The sequence below is a fragment of the Mauremys reevesii genome, linkage group 1 (genome assembly GCF_016161935.1).
Source record: "Mauremys reevesii isolate NIE-2019 linkage group 1, ASM1616193v1, whole genome shotgun sequence".
In the NCBI taxonomy this organism is placed as follows: Eukaryota; Metazoa; Chordata; order Testudines; family Geoemydidae; genus Mauremys; species Mauremys reevesii.
The window spans coordinates 45,551,753-45,569,212 of record NC_052623.1 but is presented as its reverse complement, the minus strand read 5'-3'; the positions used below and the strand labels follow the sequence as shown (position 1 = coordinate 45,569,212).

At 38.4% G+C, this 17,460-nt stretch overlaps 1 protein-coding gene across 9 annotated transcripts in view; it reads left to right on the top strand.

Annotated features, from left to right (window-relative positions):
• SKA3 (spindle and kinetochore associated complex subunit 3) overlaps positions 1-17,460 on the top strand; it is a 58,121-nt gene that overhangs the window by 14,956 nt on the left and 25,705 nt on the right. For 4 of the 9 annotated variants that reach the window (XM_039519363.1, XM_039519369.1, XM_039519366.1 and 1 more), the window contains exons 4-10: positions 324-489; positions 1,759-2,185; positions 7,792-7,898; positions 8,718-8,902; positions 9,150-9,359; positions 9,570-9,688; positions 11,042-11,510. In XM_039519363.1, the coding sequence (XP_039375297.1) occupies positions 324-489; positions 1,759-2,185; positions 7,792-7,898; positions 8,718-8,902; positions 9,150-9,359; positions 9,570-9,688; positions 11,042-11,075 (1,248 nt within the window). In that variant the 3' untranslated portion in view covers positions 11,076-11,510. The other 5 variants (XR_005592513.1, XM_039519367.1, XM_039519368.1 and 2 more) reach the window with 4 other exon arrangements.

Sequence of the window (17,460 nt, the reverse complement as noted above, 5' to 3'; positions counted from 1 at the left end):
TATAGAGTTGCTGGCACTGAATTTATAATAAGCCAATTTGTGAAACCAAATTTAGTAAGCAAACAGATCCCAGTTTCAGGCTTTCAGATAGTGGTTAAAAATGGTAAAAAGATTTTTAAATATACAAATATTTTGTCTACTGTCTTCTCACTCTGGTATTTAAATATTGAATTCATAGATTCAATACACTCACTCATTTGATGAAGCATACAATAAATATATTGTATACTTTATTTCCCACTGATCTTTGAACAAAACTAGGGAAGAACAAACTATTTGTAAATTAGTATTTTAAAACTCACCTCTACTTTTTTCCTTCAAAGGGTGATGTTAACGCTACCCTTGATCAGAGTCGCTCTGAAAGACAAGAAACTTATGATATCATGAAAGCCATTAAAGTACTGATGCAAAGAAATACAACAGATCTTGAAAAAATAAGAGAACTGTTCCAGAAATATGGTTATCAACCACTTGTTAAAGATAACTCAGGTAATACTACTTGAAAATACTGTAGAACCTTTGGAAGATTAAAAATATGATTTCTGATCAAACATTGCCCTAATTGTAAGCATCTCTGTATTAAAGCACAGACCAAATGTGTTAATATTATGAACTAGTTACAAAACATTATACAGGCTTAGCCAGATTTCTTTGCATTAACATGTCTAACAGTAGGTCTGTCCGTAAACCCTTGAAATAGTATGCAACTTGAAATTTTTACCCTTGTTGCATGGACAAGTTAAATATCACAGTAACATGCATAAAATTACACTCCCTGACCTTGTAATCTGTCTTTCATTTCAGGTGTCATTAATGTGGACCATAGTAGTATTTGTTTTACAGTAGTACCCAAAGATTTGGGGTCCCATTGTGCTGGGTGCTATAAACACATGGACAAAAAGACAAAGGTTCTAGAGTTAATAAATCCCATTTGATGTTGTTTCTAAACATAACTGTCTTGTCCTATATTGAATACTAACTGGTAACTAACAGCATGTTAAAACATGTAACGCATCTTCTTAACCCAATTTGTTATCCTAGCAGAGGCTTTGTCTACATGAGCTATTGTACTGGTTTCATTTAAATCAGTTCATACCCCTGTACTCTTATGTTGGTTTGAATGGCTTTTTCCAGTTTAGCTTAAATCAAACTGAAATAAAGCTGGTTTAAACCAAAATAAGTGTCCATCCAGCGGCTTGCACCAGTTTAATTAAATTGTTTTAAAATCACAGTGTTAAACCAGTTTTGCATAGACAAAGGCCTTAGACAAAACCAAAGGATTATCTAGTTGTCTCTCTTCTTCTTTAATATTGTCTCAACTTTCCCCAGTCTACTCCTTATTGATATAAAAATCCCAGTAATACTTGAGGATTAATATAAACCCTTAAAGGTATTATATTAAATTTTAACGAAAATCAGTAAATATGTGCAATACTAAAGCATTTTCAGCAATGTCACCACTGGCACTCCTGCTACTTATACTGTCAGTTGAATGGCTTTCTTTTAGTTGCTATAATTTGTAGGAATTTGCAAGTGTTGTTTTCTTGAGTGTCTTAGTTTCTGAACGTAGGATTTGGGCAATCAGTTACCTTTGCAGTGGGATCTTCTTCGTTCCTCTTGATTTTTTTACATTGTGCTTATGCACATTTTCACAGTTTTCTATTAACTCTTTGTCAGTGTCTTGTTTTCTTAGTCCATAAAACAGTTCTTAAGTGGTAACTGACATTTCTGACGTATCCTTTGTTTTTAATAAAACAGTGGAGGACAAGGAGGAAGTTAACCATGCATCTGAGGTATCTGACCAAGCTAACTCTGATCAAGAGAGAGTGGAAGATATGTCTAGCTTTCCTGCTTGTATTGGGAAAACATCTGTGCCTAAGGATCCCCTGCGTAACCCACAGCTTTCAGATTTCGGTCTTTCACAGTACGCATTCTCCAGAACTTGGGATATGATTGATGTACAACCCCAGACAAATATGCATAAAGAAGATTCAAGAAATAGAATTCCAACTCCCAAACAGACCCCATATATAGTGCCCAAAACACCAAAATGTACATTAAAGATGGATGATTATGAGTGTTTAACTCCAAAGCTTGAACATTTTGGCATTAGTGAACATACCATGTGTTTGAATGAAGACTATACAATGGCACTTATTAATAAAAATGTTCAGACAAGAAAAAAGTAAGTAGATGTTTTTAACTTCAGACTATCCTTGTTTTCTGTAGTAGTTGCCTCTGTGATTGTACTAGTTTCTTGTAATTTTCTGATGGTAGGTGATCCTTTTTTTTTCATATTGATTTCCAGCTTTGTTAGTGTTGCATTTGGAAACACACACACACACACACACCACCTCTTTGCTGTGCCAGACACTGCTGTGTTGGATACTAAAGATTTTAAATTTTCCAGTTTGAGTAGGTTCCACATGATAGAGACAGTCAGACAGTGACAATCTGAAGACCTTGGCTTTCATTAACCTCATATTTGGGTTCAGACATTAATAAACATTGTCCTGTGCAGTAATCATTTGAGAACTGATTTAAAGCTGTTTCTTGATAATGCTGTCTGAGTTATGGATGGGGAATAAAAGGTGATTTTGTTTTTTTTATTTTTTTAAGTTAGCACTTTTAAAAGCAGTTACCAGCTGTAATGTAGTCCAGTTTTTGGTTTTTTGGAAACTAATTTTTCAGAAAACCAAAGATGGATAAAAATGTTTACAATTTTTCAATAGCCATGAACATATTGGTTTTTATCAGATAGATACTCCCTTGTAGTAGCTGCAACACAAACATGGCAGCATGGAGAACTTCAAAGTCAAACTGGTATTTTTAAGAGCCTGACTTCTAAAATGGGTACACCTGGTTTTAAAAGTCAGGTCCTCATTGTCCATAGCTGAATGAAACAGAAGAAATGCACAGCATAATAAATAAATTATATTTTTAACATAATTTTGGTTGTAATAATCTAAAGTGAGGTTACTAAAATAGGTGAAGTGTTTTTTGTTTTTTTCACAATGTCCTTTTAAATTCTACAACTCAGTTTCTCTTAATGATTTATTTCACTTAATGAAAGAGTTAGTATATGGGATGACAAAAAAGGGTCACCCTTGCTGGAAGGTTCTCTGCACCTTGAAGTCTTTAAACCATGATTTGAAGACTTCAGTGGCTCAGACACAGGTTTGATACAGAAGTGGGTGGGTGAGATTCTGTGGCCTGCATTGTGTAGGAGGTCAGACTAGATTATCATAATGGTCCTTTCTGACCTTAGTCTATGGTTCTATGAAAAGGGCTGATAATGAAAACTGTCACAACTTTAATTATGAAGTCAGTGTTAGTTCCATGGAACTTCTATAATTGACTCTTTATATTATCATTTAAAACTCAAATGGAAACTTTGTAATAGAATTTAACAGTAATCACAGCATAGTTGTCTGTTTTTCCTTCACACTTACTGAGTAGGTGGATTTTTTTTTTGATCAATGTTAAAATTCAATTTTTTTTAAAATCAAATCTCCAGACAGACATTATGCTCTTGCTATGATGCCAATGTATGTTAGAATCAGTGGCTCTAATTGCAAATACTACAAGCACAGGCAATTCTGTTATTTTGCCTTTTTCTATACATAGGAAAAATTGACATGATGATTTCCCATATATATTCCATCCATTGGCTATTCTGCGGCTGCTATTTTTCTCCCCACTCTGTGGACTTGTAAAGGAACAAGTCTCAATTCATGTCTGGATCATTCTGTAAATGGCACAAACATGCCCCTTGTATTCGTATTTCATAATATTGAACTTTTAGTAATGAGAGAGCTCACTATGCTGTGACTGATGTGACTTTTTTTGTGGCTGTGTTTTTTCCATGTACTGTGTTTAAAGGGATGCTAATTCAAAACCTAGTCAGTTTCAAAGAATGCGTTGAAAGTAGTGTCAGCTAGTGAACCTCACTGGGTATTTAGTTTTTAATAATCACACTTCTTTTTTGCTTCTATCTCCTGTTACTATGGGAAAAAATCAAAACATATTAACTATGATCTGCCGCCTTACCTGTGCCCATAAATATACCAATGCATCTATAAATTAAGACTTCAGTTCTGTAACTGTAATTACATTTAGAACAATTGCTGACACACATCATCTTTTCCTAAACATTTTATTTAAAAAAAAAAAAATCACAGCTATCAATTGGCAATCTGACAACATACTTCTCTTACTTACAAAACCAATTCAAAATTGTACACGGAACTATATACGGTATAAGTTGTGCTAGCCACACAAGCCCTATATTAAATCAAAGTAGATTAGCATAAAACCAGTAACCAGGACTGGAGTTAGGGCTTGCACAGTGGTAGTGTTCAGAATTAAAGTAATAATATGTGGATTATGAAAGGTGAAAGTGGTTCAGCTTGAAAGGAAACTAAATGAAGTGTTTGAATGGCTGAACTTTTTATTTCCTTGCTTCTTACTGTTTGCTAACTTTGAGTTACGGTTGATAGACTGCATATACTGTCAACAGTTTTCTTTGTGTGGCGTATGTGTGTGTATATATGACCACTCCCTGCTTTGTAGAGTTTAGATTACAGTAACTCCTTGCTTAACGTAGTTATGTTCTTGAAAAATGCAACTTTAAGTGAAATGATGTTAAGCGAATCCACTTTCACCATAAAAATTAATGTAAATATGGGGGGGTTAGGTTCCGGGGAAAATTTTTTTGCCAGACAAGACATTATATACAGTATAAGTTTTAAACAAACAATTAAATACTGTACTCAGCAATAATGATTATGAAGCTTGGGTGAGGTGGTGGAGTCAGAGGGTGAAAGAGGATGGATTGTTCAGCTGCTCCTCTTGCTGCTGTTTCCAAAGTGTGTGTGGGGGGGTGCTTAACCCCCAGCTCTGCCCGAGGCCTGCCCCCACTCCACCCCTTCCTCCAAGGCCCCACCCCCTCCCTCAAGCACACCACATCCTCGCTCTTCCCTGCAAGAGCCTCCTGAATGTCGTGAAAAGCTGATTGCTGCAGTCAGGAGGTGCACTGCCTCCCTCCCTGCGCCTCCTGCCCACAGCAATCAGCTGTTTTGTGGCTCTAGGGCAGTGGTTTTCAAACTTTTTTTCTGGCTACCCAGTTGAAGAAAATTGTTGATGCCCGTGACCCAACGGAGCTGGGAGTGAGGGGTGGCGGTGAAGGCTGCGGGATGGGGCCAGGAATGAGGGGTTCAGAGTGTGGGGGAGGGCTCTGGGTTGGGGGCGGCTCAGGGCTGGGGCAGAGGATTTGGGGCATAAGGTTGGAGCGCAGGCTTTTCAGGCGGTTCCCAGTCAGCGGCGCAGCAGGGGTGCTAAGGCAGGCTTCCTGGCTGTCCTGGTACCGCGGACCATGCTGCATCCCAGATCTTGCTCCTAGGCGGAGGTGCGCAAGCAGCTCTGTGTGGCTCTCGCCCACAGGCACCATCCTCCCAGCGGGGCGGGGTCAGTGCACAGAGCCCCTCCCCCGCCCCCCCCAGCTAGGAGCCGGACCTGTTGCCAGCTGCTTCCGGGGCACAGTGCAGTGTCAGAACAGGTAGGGACTAGTCTGCCTTAGCCAGGCAGCACTGACAATGTGACTTTTAACGGCCCAGTCAGTGGTGCTGACCAGGGCGCTGCGACCCAGTGCCTTACGTTCTGTGACCCAGTACTGGGTCGCGACCCACAGTTTGAAAACCACTGCTCTAGGGCGGAGGAGCAAGGACACAGCATGCAATCTCCCTTCTCCCTCCACGCGCCTCCCACCTGCAGCAATCAGCTGTTTCAGGGGGCAAGGGGTGAAGCTGTGTGCCACATCCTTGCTCCTCCCCCCAGCCTCCTGAATACCACGAAACAGCTGATTGCTGCAGACAGGAGGCGTGGGGAGCAAAGAGGGGAGTTGCTGCTCCATGGGGCTGCCGGCGGGTGGGTGGCGCTGGGGGTGGTGGAGGGGAGCTGATGGGAGGCTGCCAGCCCACCCTGGTTCCAAGCCCCCACAGCCGAACAACGTTATAAGCAAACATTGCGCAACTTCAAATGAGTATGTTCTCTAAGGCCTGGTCTACACTGGGGGGGGGGGGTGTCGAACTAAGGTACACAACTTCGCGTAGCTGAAGTCGAACTACCTTAGTTCAAACTACTTACCCGTCCTCACGGCGCGGGATCGACGTCTACGGCTCCCCTGTCGACTCCGCCACCGCCGTTCGCGGCGGTGGAGTTCGAGTCGACGGGAGCGCGTTCGGAGTTCGATATATCGCATCTAGATGAGACGCGATATATCGAACTCTGAGAAGTCGATTGCTACCCACTGATCCGGGCGGGTAGTATGGACGTACCCTAATAGATCAGCAATGTAACAATGAAACAACATTAACCAGCACGATGTTAAGTGAGGAGTTACTGTAGTTTGTTTAATCTTTGTTTCACTTGCCCTGCAGGATAACAATCCTCTTCTTGCACTTTCTCTTTCCTGGACTCTTTCTTGTCAGGCGTATAGTGCAGAAAGTGTGCAGAAAGACTTTACATGCTTTTAAGCAGGCTAATTTTTGTAAATAAGACTCTGTAAAATTTAATTAGTTTATTAATTTAATGGGAAGAATCTGTATAAAGTTTGAGATATGTATGTAGCCAGAGTGACACAAAGTAGACTTATTCAATGTCATTTTTAAACACCTATAACTTAAAATGGTTTGACTACTTGCTTTCAAAAATAATTCTAGTATACTTAAAGTATTTCCCCAATTTTTTTAGCTAGAAATACTTTTCCTGTGCAAAACTATAAGGAATATGAAAATGGGTCTTGTAATGAAACTCGTGTTGCAACCTTCATGGAACGCTATTAAGTAAATAATCAGTGTAAAGTAACCTGTAACTCAAACAGCTTGATCAGTTTTCCTGAAGCTTTAGGGGGAAAAAAATTCTCTTTGGTTTTGAGTAACTTTGGCAATTTTCAAGCCAAACTAACTTTTCTAGCCAGTAGGGAGATAAATATATGGGTCTTAAAATGGAACCTGGTTGCAACCTTAAAGAGACATCAACTTAAAATCATACAACAGCACTTCAGGTATCGTCATGGGAATTCTCATATCAGATCAGACCTGTCAGTACCTTATGTTTAAGGGGAAGGTTCAAGAATCCCTGCTAGACAATTATGGAATCCGTGGTCATAGAGAAAACAGGGCTGGGAAACAACTTCCTCTGTCTTTCTCATTGCCAATCTTCCTCCTCTGCTGTATAGATTTCAGGCAAGAGGGAGAGACAATGTAAAATAAAATGGAAATATGGACTCTAAAATCAGATCAAGTGTGGGATAAGACAACCTGAAACAACTATTAACTTTTTTTTTCTTCAGAATGACTAGGTTTCAAATCTCTTGGGCAATTGATAGAGCATGGATAGATTGCTGCACTTGTATGCTATGAACTGCGGGATTTGAGCCATAGCTTTCTTTGAGGATGAGAATGTGTGTAGTCTTATGTATTTATACAATCATAGAATATTAGGGTTGGAAGGGACCTCGGGAAGTCATCTAGTCCAACCCCCTGCTCAAAGCAGGACCCATCCACAACTATTTTTTTTTTGCCCCAGATCCTAAATGGCCCCCTCAAGGATTGAACTCTCAACCCTGGGTTTAGCAGGCCAGTGCCTAGCACAATCCTGATCGTGATCAGGCCTCTGGGTGTAACTGCTATATAAACGTTTAGTAAGTTGACTATATATCTTTAATCATGGAACCATAGTTATGGTATTTTAATATCACTTTTGATGTATTTTTTTAATCCCAATCTGTAGTTTTCCTAAGGAAGATGATAATGAAATGTGTGTGGCAGCAGAAACATCAAAGTCCAGGGAAATCATGGTTACTCCTGGACCAGCAATGAAAACACCTAGCGAAAATGGTAAATTCAAACTATTTGGAATTAATAGTGGTAATTTTCAATTAATTCTGAAGTAAACTTTCTGCATTGACAGTTAAGGTTTGATATTTGTTTGCATTATAAGGATTCAGAAAATTATTTTGAAAGGGTACAAAAGAAGGTGGGTTTGGCGGTGTGTAAATCTAGCATCCAGACTTAAAGATAAATATTGGTTTTCTCTCCTGTCTCCAACACCATCATCCACAAAGACTATATGTTACTCTGTGAGTCTTTCACCTTCAGAACTTAATCGTTGCTTCAGTAATTTTAAACTTATTTATTAAAAGTTTAAAAGAACAGAATGAAGTTACGTTAGAACAAGCTGACCTGATATTATAACTTGTAACTCTTTCAAGATAGCTGTACAGTATCTTAAAAGAGAAAAATGAGACATACTTCAGAAGGTGTATGAAGATCTTAGAGCAAAATTGTACACTGGCATATTTAAAATTTGGAAAAATGTAAGATACGTTTATGTAAGAGATTTGTTCAGAAATATGATATAGATATGTTTTAAGCAAGAGAACTGGTTCTTGAATGTGGATATTGCTATGGACTTGAACCTAAAATTTGCATTGTATAGATTGACTAAAGCATCTAACCTTAAAGATCCTTCTAATTTAGTTATGTCTTCACAGTGGTAAAATGGTCAGCTAGTATTATACTTTCATGCTGTTTTGGGATGTGTAAATACACACAAATTATTACTTCAGTCTCTAATACAGAATTGTAAAATTGAATTGTTATAAATGCCCTATGTATTCAAGCATGTAAAATTATTATTCATATCCATTATTTTAGCTGTTGATTGCCTGGCTTCTCCTTTGATACCTGTGTTCTGCACTCCTGGTCTGAAAATTCCTTCCAGAAAGGACAATACCATCTTACCCAAATCCCCGAAGATGAAAGAATCAAATATTTCTAATCAGACAGCAACACCCACTCTTCCAGACTTTGGAACAGGCTGGCTAAAAACAGAAAGTAAAGTAAGTGCTTAAATATCATTTTAGTAATCATATTTATTCCGTGACAGGTGAAAATGTACTTAGATATAATTTTTTTAATGAGTCAGTAATGGCCTTCCCTTTCCACACTGCTTTTGTTGGCAAGTGTATCAATGTAGAACTGTAACATCAACTTGAAGTAATTAATAGCATTCTTAATTCTAATAAAACTAAACTAGCTGAAGACATTTTACTATAAATTTGAATACGATTATCATCTTTTATACAGCCATTAAAGGGGAACAAGGCTGAGTCACTGCCAGAGATTGATATGACAGTTAAACAACACAAAGAAGATTGTGCTCCTCCTATTTTAAGTTCTGACAAGTATATTGAACATCTTGGAAGACCCTCTCTTCCAAAACTATCTGACTATGAAAATCTCCTTAATACTCCTCCACCTCCAGAAATAACAAAGATACCAGAAGACATTCTGCAGGTTGTTTTTACTTACTACTTGTGTGTGTTTGTGCCTGTGGAATCTGCATTCTGTTATCAGATCAGTGGTGTGGAAAGACTACTTCATTTTATCAGATTTGAATCTGGAAATTCTTTGCTGCTTTCAGTTGAAAATGTATAAACCATAGTCATGCTTTGAATTCTTGCTCAGATAAATTACCTCTTTAATCCCTTTAATGTTTTATTTTAGATATTATCAAAGTATAATCCAAAAACAGATACACCTACAGTAATGAAAAAGGAGATCAAAACAGGAACTGCTACAAGATTTGAAAGGAATATCCCAGATTATTGCAACAAAGAGAACAGGTGAGAGTGAATTCCCCAGATGTACTAAAGAAATTGAATTGATATAATTTAGGAGAGTATATTTGGAGAAGATATATTCATTTAGAAATTAATACTTGCTCACAGATCAGCTACCAAAACAACCCTTCTTTGTTGTGTCTTAATAAATGTGCTGTTTGGTCTGTACTTCATACAAATATATATTTGTGTACAACTAATAACTTCATTTTTTATAAATAGAATAAATTCATAGAATTTAAAATGATCATGTTCAGCTGTATAACTATCAAAATTGAAGGAGTTGTGACCTGGCAAATATATAAAAATGTGTGCTATATCAGTGGTGGGGAATACACAGCAGCTTCCCATACTACCTGGCCAGAACTGTGGCAGTCTAGCAATTAAAGAAGACATAGGACAGATTACTGTACCCTTCCCAAATAGCATGTGTGTATACATGCAAATACAATTACGTCATGACTGGGAGAATTGACTATGAAGAATGTAAACAGTCAAGAAATACTGCTTACGCCTTTCTTAATTGGGAAGGAACCCAAGTATCCTTTAAATGTGCAGTCCAAGGACTAATCAAATCTAATGCTCATTCTTGTACAAAGGAGGACAGGAAAAAAATTAATGTCATAAAACTTTTACCTTTTCTTTCTTCAAGGGCTCTTTGCCCACTCCCTGAGAACCAACGCCCAAATGGTTTCTTGAGATGTTCTACTGTTCAAAGTTAGGTTATTAAAACCAAGGAACAGAAATAACCACCCATGACTTAAATGACCAATCACGCAGCCCAAATAGCAAATTTTGAATACTTAAATGCTTGCAGCAAATCATTTGTGAACAAATCCATAGGTTGAAACAAGTTTGCACAACATATCTGAGCAATTCTGCATAATGGATAAATTAGTAAAAATCCTGTTCAGATTGATCAGGAAAAGGATACATTATTTGTGACAGATAACTTGACCTACTATGGATATCTCACACAGGATGATATTCCTCTGCTTCGGTGTTCTTTATTGTGCTTGTTGCTTACTCTGATATTTACTTGTATTTGCTACAGATTTTAGAGTATTAGTGAGGAAAAAACAAGTCTTCTTCAGAGTTAAGGCCATCATACCACAGTATTCATGAGAGCCCTGAATGAAACCGAGAACACTCTGGCTTACGTCAGCTAGTATGTTTGAAATTGGGATCCACTCTAGTTCTGTATCAAATTAATTTAGATGGACTTTTTCCCTGTCAAGCAAGATTTACAAAGAAATGCCTCTTTCAAAGGCTCTGTTTGAACTGACAAATGTAGTTCTCTTTATTGAAAACACTACTGAAATGTTAAATAAACTTCTGTTCTGGATATATTTGCAGAGGATATTTTGAATCTATCAAATCAAATGATTGAGAGTGAGCTGGGCATGGTTCTGGATTTTGAGCCACATTCATGGATCCTTCTGAGTCTTACAGAGCTTAAAAAGTTTGAAGAAATAGGTCTTTTTTCACTGGTTTTCTATATCTCAATTTCTAATAACTTTCAGCAAGTCACAAAGAACTAGTTATGCAAAACTCTCATGGAAAAGATCTACATTGTCATAACTTTGCCTTTCTTCAACAAAATACATCTCCATGGCACTAGCTACAAACTTGGAAGTGGGAGACACAAGAGAAAGAGGACTCGTCTGGGGATTGGTCCTGCTTTGAGCAGGAGGTTGGACTAGATGATCTCCTGAGGTCCCTTCCAACCCTAATCTTCTATGATTCTATGACTTCTTATACACAGGACCTTGGGCAAGTAAAATCGTTTTAATTACCAATTTGTACTAAATCTCATATTAAAATAAAGCACGGTCAAAAAATATATTTGTGCTACGTTTCTATGTTAGTGATGTGGTTCAAAGAGCTTTGCAGAATAATCCTTCATTTAATTCAGAACTGGTGACATACTCCATATGATTATTTCTGTCTGCTTACACATGTTTGTGCAGTATACTAGAGAGAAGAGGATGATTCAGATAATACACTAAACTGAAACTTCAATATGCTACCTTAAAAAGTAAAATATCTAAATCTTTCACTTACATTATACATCTTGTTAAAAGCACTGAATTTAAGGTCAACATTTTATTAAAATATCTGTTTTGTTGTCTGTAACCAGGAAGTTGAAAGCCACTCCAATGACTGAAGAACTAGAAAGAGGAATAAATACGGTGTTACATAAACAGCTTCTAAATAAGGAACTGCTTATGCACATACATGAAGAAATTGGTTCTCTCTTTAGGGCAGGGAGAGAACTGTATTGAAAAACATTTTGTTAACAAAAAAAAACGGGGAGGTGTTAAATATTTGACCCACTTTAGATAGATACTTATAATGTGAAAGAAAGTTGCAAATGCTGAATTGTTTTAATTAATTTTTGAAAAGATCATTCCTAATCACATCACTTTTGATCCATGCAAAGTGATGGTTGGTTTGTAGTTATCAGCCAGAATCCCAGCACTCTCCTCCCAAGTAGTCCTTATTTTCAGAGGCCTTGTTATCCATAACGGGGTCTCAGAGGCATTACAAGCAGGAAAACCAATAATAAAGAACTGTTTAAATCCTGTCCTTTAAAAGCAGTCTGATACAGAGGAAATTACTTGTACTGATTTGAAAGGAAAATGCTAGCAAGAGGCAACGCTGAATGTTATAGGCAACAGACTTCTGCTGCACAGTTCCTCTCATTATTCATAACGAATGGGTAATTCCTCCTACCTCTAGAATTTGGAGGCGATCCACTGTTGTTGCTGGGAGCTCTGGGACTAAGCCCTTCCCTTTGGCTTAGGCCACCAAAATTGCTGCCTCAGGTCGAGGAACAAGTTGGCAGTTCAGTTTCTCCCAACCAGTTTGTTTTAACAAATTTATTTATTTATTTATACAGTAGAAACTTCATTTCAGCTTCTAGTTCTTCTCTCCCTCTTCTGAGCTGTGGACTTACTGGAGTACTGACGCTCTAACCCTCTAGTTCCTCCAGTATAGCACTTCTTGACTGGACTCCCTTTGCCCTGCATTACAGCAGCAAAGAAGCCCTGTAAGCACTGAACCAAGTTCAAGAGGTGCTGTACACTGCTTTTCAGGAGCATCAGAGGGGGCGCTATGCCCTGCTTCCAACAAGCCACCGACCCTTGCTCTGCCAGTGCATGGGGCTTCAGAGGCTGAGCTATGCGTAATGTGCTATCTTTCTCCTATAAACAGCCAGGGTAAGTAACATACACATTATCGAAAGGGAGAAACACCCCCTCCCCCCCAAAAAAAAAAACCTAAAAACACTGACTCCTAGGAGACAGGAAGCCAGTTGCAGGTGAGGAGCTCTTTAATAATAATATTGCTTTCACTTACTCTAATTTTGCTTCTCTTGCTTTGAGGACATCAGGTCCAAAAAGTGTGCTTCTGATTAAAATCAAATGTTAAACTGAAATGTTATGTAAAACCTAAAATTTCCTAAATTTAAGAACCTAAGTTTGGTACAGCACTCGTCCCACCAATAAAAGATATAGTCAAACCTTCCAAAAGATCCCAAAGACCATAAAAATGAGGACAGTACACCAAAATTTCAAAGCCTCAACTGGCTATTCAGACAAGAAATGATTCATGTACTTAGTAAGGAAAATTTACTACTTGGCAATCAAATGGCTCATCGCATAGGGATATGAATCTTGCTTTGGGTGTGAAGTCTTGGATTTACATTCAGATCAGGTCCTTGCAGATGTGTGTAAAATGTTTTTAGCAATTTTTCCTGGGACTTGATGTGATTTGTGGCAAGAGTAATGGCTCCTAACTGAGTGGATTCAAGGAAGTTGTGTTATACCCATCAATGTTCAGGGAGGACAGACATGATAAAAAAGAAGGAGGTGTTGCATTATATAAGAATATATACACTTGTTCTGATAAAGGAGGTGAAAGGCAGAACAGTTGAAAGTCTTTGGGTAAAAATAATAGGGGTGACACCATGATAGGGGTCTACTATAGACCACCAAATCAGGAAGAGGAGGTGGAAGAGGCATTTCTAGAACAAACAGGAACATCCAAACACAAGACCTGGTAGCCCAGATATCTGCTGGAAAAATAAAATGCCAAAACACAAAATTTCCAATAAGTTCCTGGAATGTATTGGAGATAATTTTTTTGTTTCAGAAGGTGGAGAAAGTAAGCATAGGGACAGCCATTTTAGATTTGATTCTGACCAACAGGGAAGAATTCATAGTGAATCTGAAGATTGAAGGTAATTTGAATGAAAATGATTGTGAAATGATAGCTTTCATGATTCTAAGAAAAGGAAGGAGTGAGAGCAGCAGAATAAGGATAATGGACTTTAAGAAAATCCAAGAACTGGTAGGGAAGGTCCCATGGGAAGGAAGTCTAAGATAATAAAGGAGTTCAGGAGAGCTGGGAGCTTTTCAAGGAGGCAGTATTAAAGGCATAACTGCAAATTATCCCATTGTGAAAGAAAGAGGAAGAATAGTAAGAGGCCAGTCTGGCTCCATCAGGAGATCTTTAATTACCTGAAAATCAAAAAGGAAAGCTACAAAAAGTGGAAACACGAACAAATTGCAAAGGAGGAGTACAAAAGAACAGCACAAGCATGTAGGGACAAAATCAGAAAAGCTAAAACACAAAGTGAATTACCCTAGCGAGGGATATAAAAGGCAATAAGACGAGGTTCTTTAAATATATTAGGAGCAAGAGAGACAACAGAAACTGTAGGTCCTTTATATAGCAAGGAAGGAGAGCTAATAACAACATCAAGAAAGCCAAGATGGTTAATGCCTATTTTGCTTCAGACTAGACGGTTAATGGTCACTAGATACTCATCATGTCATAGGTTTATTCCCCACTTTGAACTTTAGCATTCACAAGATGGGGACCTGCATGGACTCCTCTAAACTAGAATTTTAGTTTAGATCTGGTTCTTGCTGCCACCAGTCAAGTTTTAAGTGTCTGACACACTCCCTGTTCCCCCAAAACTTTCCCTGGGGAACACAGATCCCAACTTCCTTGGATCTTAACACAAAGGGAAATAATTCATTCCCCCCACCTTCTTCCCCCTCCCCTTGTCCTTGGGAGAGATACCTTGATTCAAACTCCTTGAATCAAAACAAAGAGGGATTTACTTTTCCCCCTCCCCTTCCCCTGAAAATCCAAACAAGGGAAGAAATCACTCAGGTTCTAAAAGAAAAGATTTTATTAAAGAGAGAAAAAAAAGTACACTATCTCTGTATTACCAGGATGCAAAAATACAGGGTCTAACTTAGAAGCCTGGAGAGGCTGCCCCCGCCCTCCTCAGAAGAATCAAAGTAACAGCAAACAGAAATAAAGATATTTCTCCAGCAACCACACAATTGCAAATGCAGAAATTAATTAGAAGATTAATTCGCCTTTCTAATACTCACTATACTGGATAGTAGGAAATACTCCAGGAGAACTTGGAGACATGTCTGGCCTCTCTTAGATCCAAAGAGAGCACGGCAATTCAAACAAAGGACACAGACAAAGCCTTCCCTCCACAGAGATTTGAAATTATCCTGTCCCTTGATTGGTCCTCTGGTCAGATGTTCATCAGGTTACTGAGCTTGTTAACCCTTTACAGGTAAAAGAGACTTTAACCCTTAACTATCTGTTTATGACACACCACAATTAATATTAACAACAAGGAGGAAGGCATGCAAGCCAAAATAGGGAAAGAATAGGTTAAAGAATATTTAGATATATTCAGTTTTGCAGGGCCTGATGAAATTCGTCCTAGGACATTTAAGAAAGTATCTGAATCAGTCTCATAACGGTTAAGTTATCTTTGAGAACTCCTGAAGGACAAGAGATGTTCCAGAAGACTGGACAAAGTACAGTAAACATGGTACCTAGCTTTAAAAAGCAGAGCAGAGAGGAGCCTAGGATTTATAGACCTGTCAGCCTAACTTCAATATCTGGATAGATACTGGAACAAATTATTAAACAATCAGTTTGTAAAAACCTAAAGGACAATAGTTATAAGGAATAACCAACCTAATTTTCTTCTTTAACAGAATTACTGGCCTAGTGGATAGAGGGAAAGCAGTAACTGATATGTCTTGATTTTAGTAAGGCTTTAGACGCAGTCCCCCATGACATTCTCCTAAGCAAACAAAGGAAATGCAATTGAGATTAAATTATTGTAAGGCGGGTGCATGATTGGTTGAAAGACCAGACTTGAAGAGTAGTTATCAATGGTTCGCTGTCAGACTTAGAGGGCACTTCTAGTGGAGTTTCACAGGGTTCTGTCCTCTGTCCGGAACTATTAAATATTTTCATTAATAACTTTGATAATGAATTGGAGAGTATGCTCATAACATTTGCAGATTTACACCAAGCTGGGAGGAATTACAAGCACATTGGAGAACAGAATCAGACTTCAAAATGACCTTGACAAATTGGAGAATTGGTCTGAATTCAACAAGATGAAATTCAATAAAGATTAAGTGCAAAGTTAAAAATTAGGAAAGAAAAATTAAATGCATAACTATAAAATGGGGAATAACTGGCTAGGTGGTAGTGCTGCTTAAAAGGAGTTGTGGGTTATAGTGGACCACAAATTGAAAAAGTCAACAATGTGATGCTGTTGTGAAAAAGGCTAATATTCTGAGGTGATATTTGATAGGAGTGTTATGTTAGATATGGTAAGTAATTGTCCCGCACTACTTGGCACTGGTGAGGCCTCAGCTGGAGTACCATGTCCAATTCTTGGTGCCACACTTCAGAAAAGATGTGGACAAATTGAAGACAGACTAGAGGAGAGCAACAAAAATGATAAGGTTTAGCAAACCTGATCTCTGAAGAAAGGTTTAAAAAATGGCATGCCTAGACTTGAGAAAAGAAGACTGAGAGGGACGTGACAAGATTTCAAGTATGTTAAGGACTGTTCTAAAGAGGATGGTCAATTGTTCTCCATCTCTACTCAAGGTAGGACAAGAAGGCTTAATCTGCATCAAGGGCATTTTAAGTTAGATATTAGGAGAGAACTTTCTAACTGTAAGGGTAGTAAGATCTGGAACAGGTTTCCAAGGGAGGTTATAGAATCCCCATCATTAAGAGGGTTTTATGATCAGGTTGGACAAATATCTGTCAGGGGTTGGCTAGGTTTACTTGTTTCTGTCAACACAGGGGGGTGCACTTGATGACTTCTTGAGGTCTTTTCTGGCCCTGTATTTCTATGATTCTATAGCAATTGGCCATCCTAAACAGACACGCTGTGTATCCAAATTTACAGGTGTTGAAGATGTTTGAGGAATCAGAGAAATTAGTATCTGAGAATTCAGAGAGGCCTTGATCCTCACTATCAAATCCCACATAGCAAATCTATCACTAGCAAGAGTATTCCAGAAGAGGCTATTCCCCTAGCAGAGGGAAAAATCTGGAGCTGAAGTTCCCAAGGAAACCTAGATGCATTTTCTTCCCAAACCATTAAACTCCTTACTAAGAGAGAGGCAACATGAGCATTTCTGTGTAAGAGCTTACAGTTCTTCCACAAGACTTCCTTTGGATCTACCCTGTATACTAATCTTAAGCAACGTCTGGTGGTATTCACAGCAAGTCTCGGATTGCAAGTTATGCCACTTTACCTCTTCAAGCACAACATCTCATTCTGTCACTCAGCTTCTCTCCTTATTCACTGCTAATGAGTTAATGCCCTCCACCTATGGAACTTGGAGGTGGTCCAATGTTGGAAAGCTCCAGGGCTAAGCCCTACTCTTCTGCTCAGGCTACCAGATTTTCTACCTCTG